Source organism: Camelus ferus, chromosome 5 (assembly GCF_009834535.1).
Source record: "Camelus ferus isolate YT-003-E chromosome 5, BCGSAC_Cfer_1.0, whole genome shotgun sequence".
NCBI classification, from domain to species: domain Eukaryota; kingdom Metazoa; phylum Chordata; class Mammalia; order Artiodactyla; family Camelidae; genus Camelus; species Camelus ferus.
In genome coordinates, this window is record NC_045700.1 from 88,746,122 (window position 1) to 88,759,772 (window position 13,651).

At 46.0% G+C, this 13,651-nt stretch overlaps 1 protein-coding gene and 1 long non-coding RNA gene across 3 annotated transcripts in view; one reads left to right on the top strand and one right to left on the bottom strand.

Annotated features, from left to right (window-relative positions):
• Positions 1-799, bottom strand: part of PID1 (phosphotyrosine interaction domain containing 1) — a 206,444-nt gene extending 205,645 nt beyond the window's left edge. Inside the window, exon 1 of the mRNA XM_032480416.1 lies at positions 435-799. Within this exon, the coding sequence (XP_032336307.1) occupies positions 435-464 (30 nt within the window). The 5' untranslated portion in view covers positions 465-799. The remainder of the gene's footprint in view (positions 1-434) is intronic.
• A 2,408-nt stretch (positions 800-3,207) lies between these two features.
• Positions 3,208-12,477, top strand: LOC116663787. Of its 2 annotated transcripts, none has more exons than XR_004320118.1 (3): positions 3,208-3,297; positions 5,077-5,245; positions 11,510-12,477. It is a non-coding gene; the product is annotated as an uncharacterized LOC116663787 (long non-coding RNA). The 2 variants fall into 2 exon arrangements; XR_004320119.1 differs by lacking the exon at positions 11,510-12,477 and adding an exon at positions 5,551-5,723.
• Positions 12,478-13,651: the final 1,174 nt, after the last annotated feature.

A 13,651-nucleotide genomic window follows, 5' to 3' on the forward strand; every position in this document is an offset into this window, starting at 1 on the left:
GCCAAAAGAAGCCTGATATTTCCAAATTATATTGGCCATCAGATGCTTTCACAAATCATTTGTTCTGTCCTTCCTGGAGACAAAAAGAAAAAAATAATCTGGATGTAAAAATCCTAACCCCAGACCAGTAAACTGTGTGGAGTGCAATTTAAATTGCTGGTCAGAAAGTCTAGCCTTGTATATACTAACAAGCACACTAACCCCCAAGCCAAAAGTTGTGAAGCCTGAAGCAATGCATTCGTCAATTTCATCACCCCCTCACCCCGGCCGGGTGCCCGGCGCTGGGCTATGCCGACAGCATCAGGTTCTAATCCTTCTGTTTTACACGATCGCTTTGGGCAAATGCTTGCAAGTGGTCAGAGGCGTCAGCTCTGCTCCTCGGGTTTGCGCACCTCCTCCTCCAGGCTGGCCCCCGGCCTCCCTGTGCTCCTCACCTGCAGGCGCTCCGTGGCCGGCTGCCACATCTTCCAGCCGCGGGGTTTGGTAGAGGAGACGCCGGCGGGACTCTGTCGTTCGCGCCGGGGGGCGAGGTGCTGCGGTCCCGCTTCACATCTGGGGTCGGGGTCCGCGGGGTGGGCGTCCTGGAGCCCGCGACGGCCGCTGGGTGGGCGCAGGAGGCTGCGAGCGGGAGGCGGCGGCGCGGCGCTCGGCTGCCGGCAACTTGTGGGCACGGCCGTGAGCCGGCTGTCCTGGCGCAGCTGCGAGAGGACTGCGCAGCTCCGCCCGGGGCCGCGAGCGCACGGCGGCGGCGGCGGCGGCGGCGGCGACCGCTCCCTCCTCCTCCTCCCCCGCCGCCGCCGCCGCCGCCGCCGCCGCCGCCGCCCGGACCTGCGCGCTCTGAGCATGCCCGGGGCCGGCGCCCGCCCGGGAGCCTGCATCCCGGGCCACGAGGGTTGGGGGCGCACGGCGGCAAGCCCCGAATCCCCGCGAGGGGAGCGTGGGGAAGGCCAGAACCCGCGGCCCTGCTACCCGAGAGAGCCGGGGGTGGGATGGGGTCCGGGACAGGGCTCAGGCTGGCTGAGGAGGAAAGGACCCGGAGAGGGGGCTTCCTGAAGCCAGAAGCCGTCCGTAGCTCCCTGGGGTCTCAGGCTTCCAGTCAGCGGGGATCTCTGAATGGCCTGGGACTTGACTGGCCCCATGCTGGGCCCCAGACTTCCATGCATCCCTCCTACTGGAGTTAACTGAGCATCTATTATGCTCCAGCCTCTGTGCTGGATTCTGAGGATACAGTGGCTCAGAACTGAAGACAAGAGAATGTTCCTCGTCTCCTGAGCTCCGTTCTAGTCAGGGGAGACGGTCAACAAGGCAGAAAAACACCTGAAAGGGTGCTAGGTCAAGGGGTGAGAAACGTTGAGAAGAAAATAAAACAGGGTTGATGTGTGAAGAGAGAGGAGAGCTTCTTAGGTGGGGGCCCTGGGGGATGTCTGGAGTAAGAGGGAAAGCTGGACCAGGTGAGGGGTGACCTGTGGGCAAAGGACTGGGGCTCCTCTACCTGGCTGAGGAGGGCAGCACAGAATTCCCATCTTTCATCCATCCTGAGCTCTGCCAGGAGCCTCAGGAGGCTCTGGGAACCCAAAGATAAGCCAGGGCCACCCTGGGTCCCAAGCACAGAGGGTGGCGTTGGCCCCCATGAAATAACTACCTTTCCTAAACAAACCCAGCTCCTCCCACCCTCTTGACAACTGGCCCAGGTAGGTATTAACATTCCTGTTACAGGGATGAAGCAAACGAGGCTTGCAGAACTGAGATGACAGTCCACTCACACAGCCAGTGAGTGGCTTCGCGAGTACACACTCAGATGACTTCGAAACTGGAACTCTTCACCTTGCACGTCTAACTGCTCTGACTATGAAAACGTCCTGGGGAAAGAGCATCTGGGGCTGGAGATCGGGGAGCTCGGCAGGATGGGGAGGCTAAGCTGAGTCTGGAGGACTGACGAAGATGGGGGAGGAAAGGCGGTGGGAAATGCTAAGGGACAGAGGAACAGAGAGGAAGGAAGGAGAACGCAGTGTATGTGGGGGCCCAGAGCTGCTGAGAGGCGGGCCCGAGAGGCAGTGGGCTGGCAGGGTCTGAGGGCACACCAAACTGCACGTGCACAGCCCGGGTCCTGAGCTGCTCGGGCACTGGCAAAATCAACACCGCATATCTGGAAGGATCTGCGCATCATCCTGCATAGACAGAATGATTTCCAGGTATCAAAGAGCTCAGAATCTGGCCCTCAGCTCACCAGGTCCTCCCTGAAACTCTCCGAGGGACAGAAACCCATATTTCCTAAGGCTTAGGGAGCACTCGATTCACGGAGTCACCCAGAGGAGAGTCACCAGTGGCGATGCCTGTTGACAGCTCTTTTCCAGAGCTCCAGGCAGCATCTCCTTCCAGACTACACAGTTGCTGGTGGGTGCCACCCACCCAGGCCGGGCCAGACCCCCAATGCCCTTGGAGTCTCCGGCAAAGCCACAGAGATGCTTCTGAGAAGCTGATCTACATCTCCCCTGATGACCACAGGACCCTCCCACTCCTGCCTGAAAACCACAGGCTTTCTCAGCTACTCCCCCAGTCCCTGCTGCCTGCTCTGGACCTGTCAATAACTCCCTTCTGATGAGTCGTCGGTACGTCACCCTACATGGAAACATGTATCAGATGCTTGCTCATGTGATCTCTGTTTTGAGATGATATTTTTACTTTTCCAATAACTCATCCTGCACACTTCCCACACCTAGAAAATTCTCAATGAACATAATAGACCTTCTCAGCCTCCTAATTCTTCTTTTGTAAAATCCCAAAGCAGAAGGAGATATACTTTATTACAAAAATCTAGAATACCCAAATGTGCATATTAAACCTCTCAGGAAGCTAAAACAGGAATATTCAGTTGCCAGGGATGTCTTCCGACTTAAGCTCTGAAACCATCCTTAGTTGCAGATGCTTCCATGGAAAAGTGACTTTGTTTTAAATAGCAGAGGGATGAGATAACGGCCTAAATTCAAATCGCATTAGAGCGTTAAATCCTGTCTTCTCACCTCCGAGTGTAATTAATTGTTATGACTCAGTAATACGGCTTTTAGTTCAGAGTATGGTGCTATTTAAGGAGAAAAGGCTTGGGCTCTGCACGGATTGCTTTCAGTTACCAGTTCTACTTTGCAAACAGATTTGGTAAACTAGAGGATGTGTTTAAACTCAAATGACGGTCCTGTTTTTATGTCTTTAGGCTAGGAGTGAAGAAACTAGGGCAGGGGAGTGAAGTGGAGGTGGAGGCTGGTGGAAGATGGCAGAAGGAATGGGACAACCTCCCCACAGGTCAGTTTTGCTCCCAAGTCTTCCCATTCTGGAGGAACCCGCCGTAGAGGGTGAGTGAAACAGAGACATCTACTGGCTAGAGTCAGGACGTGCATCCTGATCTCTCTCTTCCGTTCTGGGACACGGCAACCTCCAACCGCCCAGTGAGTCTGGGTGTGTAAACAGGTTTGCTCTGAGCAAGGAACCACCATTCCTAAAATTAGCAGGAGTTGTTTTGGTGCAATGAGTAGAAATATTAGACACACAAGTACGTGCATAATTTCATGTATTTAATCTCCTGTAATTATCTAAGTAGTTATAATCTTTTTAATAAATACCATTTCAAGGAAAATGATCCCCCCCAAAAAAAAAAGATTGGCAAGGCCAAGATGAATTATAAACACAACATTTTGTCCATAAAAAGTACAATCATCCCTAGAAATTTTTGGAAGCCAACTGAATCTAGTTCATGACACTGAGCCCTAAGTTATGGAGAATGGTGAGTTAAATTACAGTCCAGCATACCACAGAAATACTGAAGTATTATGCAGCCATTAAAGAGGATAATTATGAAGCTGGGTTGCAGCTGTAAAGTGCTTATTATAGATTTATTTAAAGTAAGCTAAAATGTGTATAATTTTAACACATGTAAAAAAGATGTGTTAATTTCAATAAATAATGGAAAGGTGGGGGAGGGTCTAGCTCAAGTGGCAGAGCGCATGCTTAGCATGCATGAGGTCCTGGGTTCGATCCCCAGTACCTCCTCTAAAAGTAAATAAGTAAATAAACCTAATTACTCCTCCCCCCCAGAAAAACCTAAATAAATAAATACTGGAAAGGAGGTAGGAGAATGAGGGCACAGGCTGAATCCCAGCCTTTAAACTATTTAAGTGATGACTTTGGGCGAGTCATTTCCCTCGCTGAATCTCAGATTTCTCATCTAAAAAGGGTGATAATATTACTTAATAATTAAACTTATTGGGAGCCATGAATGAGTCAATGTGTGCAAAAATAGCGTGCCTGGCACACAGTCGGTGTGCAGAGAACTTTAGTTTTCATCCTGATGCTTTGTCCCCCTTTATCTTATTGAATGATCCAATTCTCACAAAGGGGCCCATGTTTCCTGTGGTTCAGTCATTTCCGTTTGAAACGTCTGTGGACTTCAATTATTTGATTTAGTTTTTTACCTAAAAGTGATAAACCAGATTAAAGCTTATTTACATTAAGAATTTAATCAGATGGTCAACAAAATTTACTGTGGTCTCATGTTTAGCAGAGCAAGTGTTGGAATGTCCTTCTGGTATCATTAATTTTATTTGCAAATCATCAAAACAGCTGTAGATGAGCAGTAGAGGAAATTCATTAAACCATTTAAACCTCCCTATAGTGATGGGGCCACTGGCTCTGGTCCCTACACAGTGATAGGTATGTATTAAGGTGTTCAGATAACCCTTTCCCTCCCTTAAAAGGAATTCTTCACAGTTGCCTTTGCAAACTTAGTTAAAAGGCAAATGATCCGGCCCTAGTTAATATCCAGGATGCGTGTTGTCTTTCTCCTGCTCAGACCTCCCCATACCCCTACCAGTCTTAGAAAAGTGGTGGCTTATTTTCAAAGCCGCCCACAAACATTCCACTCCCCCTCGGAAGTTGTGCCCTTTGCACGGTGGCTTGCCCATTTCTCCCATCATCGGTTGGAATTTATCTGCACCCTTTGAATCTGCGTGGGACGTGGGACTTACTTAGATCAATCCCAAGTGCCTTTGTGGCACGTCTAAGCTTGGATCCCAAAACACCTTTCAGCTTTTGTTGTTACCCTCTTGGAACCTGAGATCATGGCAGAAAGAAGCCCAGACCAGCCTCCTGGAGATCATGACCACGTAGAGGGAGGCCACGCCAAAGCCGACAGCACATGAATGAGCTGACCACTCTGTCACACCACTTGAAGACAGTGGCCACGTGGGTGACCCAGGTGAGACCCGCAGAAGAACCCCTCGGTGGAGAACAGCCCAAATTGCTGACCCACAGAATCGTGAGCAGATAACATGGTCATTTTTTTAAGCCCTAAGTTTTGGGTTAGCTTTTTAGGTAGTAGTAGAAAATGGACACAAAAACATCACTAATACATATTAGTCTTTCCTGCTAAACGTCACATCTTTTGCGATCTTTCCTAACAACCAATGTATCACATTTGGCACAAAAATGAAGCCTAATAGTCTCACATGAAGACTTACTTCCTTTTTTTATTGTTTCACTCCTGTTCTCTGATCCCCTCAGGCACACCTCTGCCCTTCTCTCAGATTGTGAGCCACGCTGCCAGGCCACACCTGCTAATTCTTCCAGCAAGTCCCTCTAAAAGGAAGACAGTTAATCTAGTTGGGCTCCAACTAGATCATGGCCAGGGCAGAGTTTCTCCAGCACGACTTGCAATGAACAGGAAGGTACCTGCTTTTTTACAGCCCTTCTCATTCTTTCTGAGACCCTGTCTTCATAAATCACCACCTGCCCATCTTTTTACTGCTCCTTTTCCAACTAGAGCCTGGGGAAGTTGAGAGCGTGGATAATGGGGCTTAGATCTCTTTCCACCAGGTGCTTGGATCTGTTCCCCAGAAAGGGGCACCGCTATACTATTCCTGTTCTTTGTGACCTGGTTTCTAAGGGTCCTTGTCGCTCTCTGCTGCAGTCCTGACTAACTGATTAGCAATGTGATCCTGAATACATTCTCCTCAGGCCTGGTACAAAACCACACCTTCTGCTATCTTCCCACCTCATCACTTCTCCATCTGAGCTGATTTCACACAAAACCAGTCTTTCTTTGCTTCTATTTTTTTCTCTCTTTCCTCCCACTTCCATCATCAAAGCCAAGAATTACAATCCTGAAACCTACAGGAAATGTGCCGGACCTAACTTGTAGAAATGAGGTTATCTAGAAAAGAACCTCTATGAAAAGAAAGATGCTTCCTGGTCTGTCTTGGCCTTTGCTTAACTCAAAGCCCAAGAACATGTCTGCAATGCAAAACCTGCTCTGCTGGACAGGGAGGCCCTTCCCCCAGAGATCCGGAGAGTGTCAGGGAGTGGCAGAGGTCAAGTCGGTGGCCTTATGGATGGAGAACTGGGAGAGAGGTAAAGAGGAAACTGAAAACTCATCTTTAACAAACTCTACGTGGGGTTGCAGGTGAAGCTACAGAAACAATGGCTCTATATTCCGTGCTCTGTTTTTACTGGCCGGGTTGTATGTGACGGAGAAGAGGAGCAGGAGATGACCTCTCTGAAGCGTAGACAACATTCAGGAACCATTTGTCAGTGATGGTGCAGTGGATGTTCTGATGTGCCTTCCGGACACCCGCCTCAGGCTCACTGTGTTCGTTGCCTTAGCAACAAGGAGTATTGGCCACCGACGGGAGGATGAGCACATGGTCCACAGCTGAGTCCGTCTCCTGGCGTTGCGGAGTCTTCTTGCCCAATATGTCCCCTCCCCGGGGGCAGGCCACTTCCAATAACCGATCAATGTGGGGTTCAAAGATCTCATCAGAAGGCAGTTATCCCAGCACCTCCGACTGGATCATCCAAAGCCTTGGTTGCCGCTGCTTCACAGTTCAACCTCTCTTCTGGTCCAGACATGTTTCCCTCACTTGCTTACAGCCTCCAAAGTGAGGATTTGAGAGCAGGACCAGATGGCAATAGATACAGTACTGATCATTTCTGGATGCTGGTGGCTGCGTGATTGTTAAAACTGTCACTGGGGGTGAATGACATGGGATACAAATGGAAGGGAATGCGCTGATGGATGCAGTGTCTCAGGCACTAGAGAGTTTTAGGGGAAACAGTAATTATGAGGATTATGGAATCAGGTGGTTCTTGCTGAGTGTTGTGGATGCACTGGAGAAAGACAAACGCAGCAGGTGATTACGTCCCGGGTGCCTCCTTTCCAATGTATAAAGAGACTCACATCTCCTGCACCTAAATGGTGGAGAAGGCTGAGATCAGGCCCAGAAATTAGTTACAAGAGGAGTGAAACTCCGGAGAAGGTTGAATTCTCCACTCTACAAAGTGCTGTGCAGAGTTCAGGACTCTGATTGTGAAGAAGGGAGGCCCTGAGGCTTGGGTGGGGAACACAGATGGATGCCTTTGGAAGTCTTGAATTCCCACATTCTGGGAGCCCCCTGAGCTAAGAGAAGAGCTGCCCTCCTCAATCAAGATGGATTGAACTCTGCTTTGCAAAGTAACTATTTTAATGTAATTGATTTCATATGATACTGCCTGCAACAACGGCAGAATATACATTCTTTTTAAGTGTACATGAATATTCACCCATACACACAGACCATATACTCATATACTGCTCTGGAACGTAAGCCTTGGTAACTTGAAAAGAACTGAAATCATACAGAATGTGTTGTCTAGCCAAATCAGAATTAATTTGGAAATCACTAACAAAGAAATGCCTGGAATATCCACAAATATTTGGAAATTAAACTACACACTGTTAAATCATGTGTAAATCAAAGATGAAATCACAAAGGATATTTTTTAATATTTTAATTAGAGAACAATAAAAATCAGCCTCTCAAAATTATTGCATGATGCTAAAGCAACCTTAAGAGAAGAGTATACAGTCTTAAAGGCTTATATTTAGAGAACAAAATATGTCTAGACTCAATTATCTAAGCTTCTACCTTAAGAATCTGGGGAAAAAAGAGCAGAGTTGCTGGGACTCTCCGACATGGCTGCTGGAGAGATAAAATGGCACAACCATTTCCGAAAACAGCTGGACAGTGTCTTTTGAGGTTGACCGGATGCTTATCATAGGACCCAGCAATTGCACGTCTAAAGAGATACCCAAGAAAATGAAGACCTGCATCCACACATCAACTTGTACATAAGGGTTCACAGCAACATTGCTTATCCTAGATCAAGCCGGAAACAACCCAAATATCGATCAACAGGTAAAGGATTGAACACCCTGTGGTATGGCCTTCAGTGGGATACTCAGCACTCAAAAGGAACAGACTGCTAGGGCAACACGGAGGCTCTTAAAAGTGTTCTGCTGAGCAAAAGAAGCCAGACATCAAAGGCTATATATTATATAACTCCATTTCCATCAAGTTCTAGAAAAGGCAAAGCTTACCTACAGACATGTAATGACAGAAAGAAGGTCAGTCGTTTCCTAGTTTGGGGGGAGGTAATTGAAATCAAATGGATAGGAGGGAAGTTTCCTGGCATGAAATAGTCTATTTCTCGATTGTGGTGGTGATGAGTCCAAACTTGTCAAACTGTATACTTTTTAATACACATGCATTTAATCCTGCATAAACTGGAGCTCGAAAGAGTTTAATTTTTTTTTTAATTTAAGTGAGAGCTGTTGCCCAGTCACCTCTGATTCTACATGCCCAGAAATCAGCTCTCAAGGCAAGAATTCACTCTGCTGCAGAGGTAACCAACCTGCATCATCAAGCAGGTGCGGGGCTGCTCTCACAGGTTGGGGCAGAGAAGGATACATTTTGGCATCCGTGTGATGCACTGGGCTGTCTCTTAGCACTCCTCTGCCCAGTTTTTAGGGTAAATAGATAAGTGCAGCAGCCATGGCCTGAGAAGGACTTGGTGATCCGGAGTTGAGATTCCCTCAGGCGTGATGGTCATCTCACCAAGTAAGCCGCTAAGACCAGATGAGTGGCCAGGTCCAGGGTGAATGGAATCTAGAGCAGGTGGTGGAGGAGGGAGGTGATGAGCATCAGTGGGTCGTTGACTCCAGCTGCATTGACGAGGCTGTGCTTGGTCCCACTAACCTTTCTCCGGTGGCTTCTTCAGGGGAAGAGACCTAGGAAAAAGCTGGAAGGGCTGAACTGACTATGAAGGAAGTCGAGCTGAGCCACGCAGGGGTGGCTGGTAGTGGATGCTGAGTTCAGAAGCCCCGACGTTGCTCCTGCCGCCATGACTGTTGATAGCTCACAGCTGGGTTCTGCTTTGGGCTCTGTCCTCAGCCAAGGGAGGCTGACTTGTCCAAGGCCATGTCCTGTCTCCTGAGACAGTCCCTGTACAATGACTAATGCAAGGACACAAAGCTCTATCTCAGTGCAGGGGCACCTCTAAAGAGCCATCCAGTTCCAGAGCTCCCTCCAGGGTCAGCCAGGCTTCTGTTACAACTCTATCACTGTGTAACCTCTTCCTTTGCCCCTCCCTGCTTCTGCCCCCTGCAGGTGGGCTCCCTAGAGAGCTCCCCAGTAAACCCCCTGCCCATAAGTCTCTGCTTCAGAGTCTGTCTCCCAGAGAATCTAACCTGAGATATGAGATAACCTTGAAGCTACAAAGGGGTAAAAAATGTGAATTTGATGGAACTGATTCCCTCTTGTTACATCCGCATTAGCCCTTATTGCTGGGGTGGTATCACCACGTCCTTTCCTGAACAAGGCAACTATTTCTGCCCCAATCCTTCCCACCCCGAGCAGCCCCTAAGGCCCAATTCAGTATTTCACAGAGACTGTTCCTGGAAGCTTCCAGAAATTTAAATTTGTACATGATGTGCCTCTAACATTGTCCTGTTTTGTGTTTTAAAACTATTTATACTATTTGCTTTTTTTTCTCCTTATGACAAGAAATAGCTCAGTTATTTAATTATAGTGAGAAACATTAATTTTCAAAGTCTTTCAAAGAAGCAAAGGGTATCATTATTGCTGGTAGAGGCTTTCGGGCAGTGGCCGCTCTGTTAATGGGAACGTTTGTGGGTCCACATAGGTGTACTTGTGCAGATTCAAGTTACAAAAGACAGTCTTTCTGGAGCTCACTCCTAAGAGAAGCAAAGAAATAATGAGAATGTTGTCCAATCACACTGAGAAATCATCAAAAGCCAACTGTTTCACAGGCTAACTCACAGGCCTTGGGACAGAGGACATACCAGGACAGAACTGTCCTTAGGTAATGAGACTGTTTTTTGCAAACACAGAAGGGCCAGACAGTAGTTGCCACCCTCAACCTGTGACCAACACAGGCTTTCAAAGACATTAAAAGCTGCCTTTAAGATTAATCGTGAGGATTTCCTCTTCTTATAAACTGTAAGAGCCATGAAGCACTAAGACCTAGAAAGTCATTAGGAAAAATAAAACCTTCGCCATGATATCATCATGAAATGCAGAAAAGCTTAAGGTCTTCAGCCTCCACACCAACGTGTGTAGAGTGCCCAGGCCTGGGTTCTAACCCCAGCCCCGCCACTGTGTGATTTTGAGAAAGTCATTTCACCTCTCCTGGAATCACTTCTCTCACCTGTAAAATAAATTATTTGGGTTAGTTTACCTCTAAGCTCTGTTCCAGCTTTAAAATTGTATTATTCTCTTCTTTGGATGTGTTGTAAGTTCAAGATACACATGGGATTTCAAAGTCAGTGTTATGAAAGTAAAATATTTCATTAATAACATTCTGATATATATTGAAATGATAATGTTTCTGATATATTGAGTTAAATGAAATATAATATAAAAATTAATTTGACTTGCTGCTGATGGCAACGTCAAACGGTACAACCACTTTGGAAAACAGTTTAGCTGTTTCCTAAAAAGTTAAGCGTACATCTACCACATGACCCAGTCATTCCACTCCTAGAAATTTACCCAACAGAAAAGAAAGTATCTGTCAATAAAATCCTTGTGCACAAAAATTCACAGCAGCTTTATTTGCAATAGCTAAAAATTAGAAAGACCTCAAATGTCCATCAACAGGTTGATGGATAAACAAATTGTGATATTTCAGTGTATTTATACAATGGAATAATACTCTCCAGGAAAAAAGCAATGAATTGTTGATACATGCATCAATACAGATGAGCCTCAAAATAATTATGTGGAGTGAAAAGAGATAAGGATGAATACATATTGTATGATTCTATTTCTATAAAATCCTAGAAAAGGCAAGGTAATCTACAGTAACAGAAGACAGCTCAGTCATTGTCTGTGAATGTGAAAAAGTATAGGACAAAAGGAAGGGATTACCAAGTGACATGAAAAATCTTTTGGGGACGATGGCTATGTTGAATATCTTAATTGTGGTGATGGTTTCAAATTGCACACTCTAAATGCGTGCAGCTTATTACATGTCAATTATCTTGAATAAAGTTATTGTACAATTAATTTCACCTGTTTCTTTTGTCTTTTTTTAAGGGACTATTTGAAAACTTAAAATTACATATGTGACCCGCATTACATTTCTATCGGATAGTGCTGATCTAGATCTAACCACTGTTTTGCAGGAGATGTGGGAGACAAGGGAACATGTTAAGCAACACAAGTGGAATGCAGCCAGCAAAATCCAGAATGTGGAAACCACAGGACACATGACCAGGTTTCTTCCACAGATTCATAACAAGGAAATCTACAGATGAAAAGAGACTTATGAAAATTAGCAATCAAATGCAACGTGTGACTTTTTTAGACCCTGATTTGAAAGCTTGACGCACACAGGAAATGTGCACACTGACTAGTTTTTTGATGCCATTAAGAAATTACCATTCCTTTTGTTCCTGCCTCCTCCCTCCCCTCAGGCCGCTTGGCGGACAGCTCTGCTCTCTGTAACTTCCACAAGCGAGCGCTTTTAAAAGCATCATCACAAATGTCTGAATCTTTATCCTCCAGAGGTGCACAGAGCCTACCCAGCAAGTGCCAGGGGAAGGAGACACCATCAGCCACAAGCATCCTCAGAGGACTCAAGCTCAAGTGAACACCTGGAGCCTTGGGGAAATTACCAGCAAATGGACCAGTATCCTGGGTAGATTCAGGAGCAACTCCCTAGTGGCTTCCCACTTTCTTTTTCTTCTTATCTTTCTTCCTCTCCTCCTCTTCCTTTTTCCAAAGTCCCCGAGGTATGGGTCTTGTTCTCTTTCACTGCATCCACCACCTAGTCTTCCTCCTACAATTTCTTTCTTGGCTTTTGTATAATAAAACTCAGCTATTCGGGTTATTTTCCATCTTAGAAAAAACAAACACATACAAGACTTTTTTCTTTTCAGTGATGTAAGAAATCGAAACAGAAGTTAAAAATTTTAATGGAAAAAATATGAGATTACAAGAAGCAAATATGAATCCCTGAGTTATCCCTCATCTTTATTGGAAAAGTGAATAAGCCTGGGTCTGTTCCTTTATTAATGCAGATCCCTTAGTTTGTTTAGTTTGCACACTGCTTCTCTAACCGAGATCCGAGAACAGACAAGTCCAGAAATTGGAAGGAAGCGTTTAGACACTGGTAGAACATGTTTGCAGTGCAATTCTATGTCCTTTCAATCTAATAATAAAAGGGAATTTTATATTTTATAGGTTTTGTATTTTGTATGTTTTATTTTTAAATTTTATTTTTCTAGTAATTCCTTATTATTATACTGGTCCATGAAGGACCAGAAAAAAAATTTTTAATAGTGTTTCACCATAGTTTGAGAAACACTGTTCCAAAAAATAGCAAATATTTTTAACCCTAGTGGACAGTATTTATCAAAAATCTGATTAGTAGACTGCTTGTGCCTGAAATGTAATTGTTTAAATTGTTAGGTACCCCCGGGACCTACTGAGAATGAGATTTGAGAATCTGCATCTTTGACAAGATTTCCGGGCAGTCCTTATGCACAGTGACATTTGAGAACCACTGTTCTAGAACAGTGCTGACCTATAGAACTTTCCTCAGTGATGGAAGTGTTTTTTATCTGCACTGTCCAGTAGAGTAGCCACTAGCCACAGGTGGCAATTAGGCACTTGGAATGTGGCTAGTATGGCAGAGAATTGAATTTTACATTTTAGTGAATTTTAATTAATTTAAATTTAAATCATCACATGTGGCTAGTGCCTACCGTACTGGGCAGTGCCACCTTGGGACCTCTGCTTTTTCTAGTGGCTACAGATTCTAAGGGAATGAGGATGGAGGGCTGGGGAAGATGCGGGGTGTGGGCATGGGAGGTCCCCATGATTGGAGGTGCCCCTTTCCTGGACAGTATTTTCCCATGAAGAAATTGTATCCTACGTCATTCTCTGAGAGCAATTCCCCAGAGTTTTTGATCTTGGAGTTGAAGTGAGCATCGTCAGGGTCGAGACGGAAGTGTCTGCTAGATGCTTTCCTGCGCCAGTGAGTGTGGGCTCACCTTGTCGACATGACAGTTCAGAGGTTTTATTAGTTGCTAATTCATGTGGAAACCATGGGATAAATGATGACTTGAAGCATGTACTGACTCTGTCTGAATTTGAAGCGACTGACTTACGTGGCCCACTCTCCAATTTGTTTTGGATGGTGGGGTGGGGGATGGGAGACGGGAATTTAGACTGGGATTTCCACTGCACATGTGGCTCCCATGCAGAAAACTTCTTCCAATCCAGGCTCAAGCAATAGGCTTGGAAAGGTGGATATCAACATG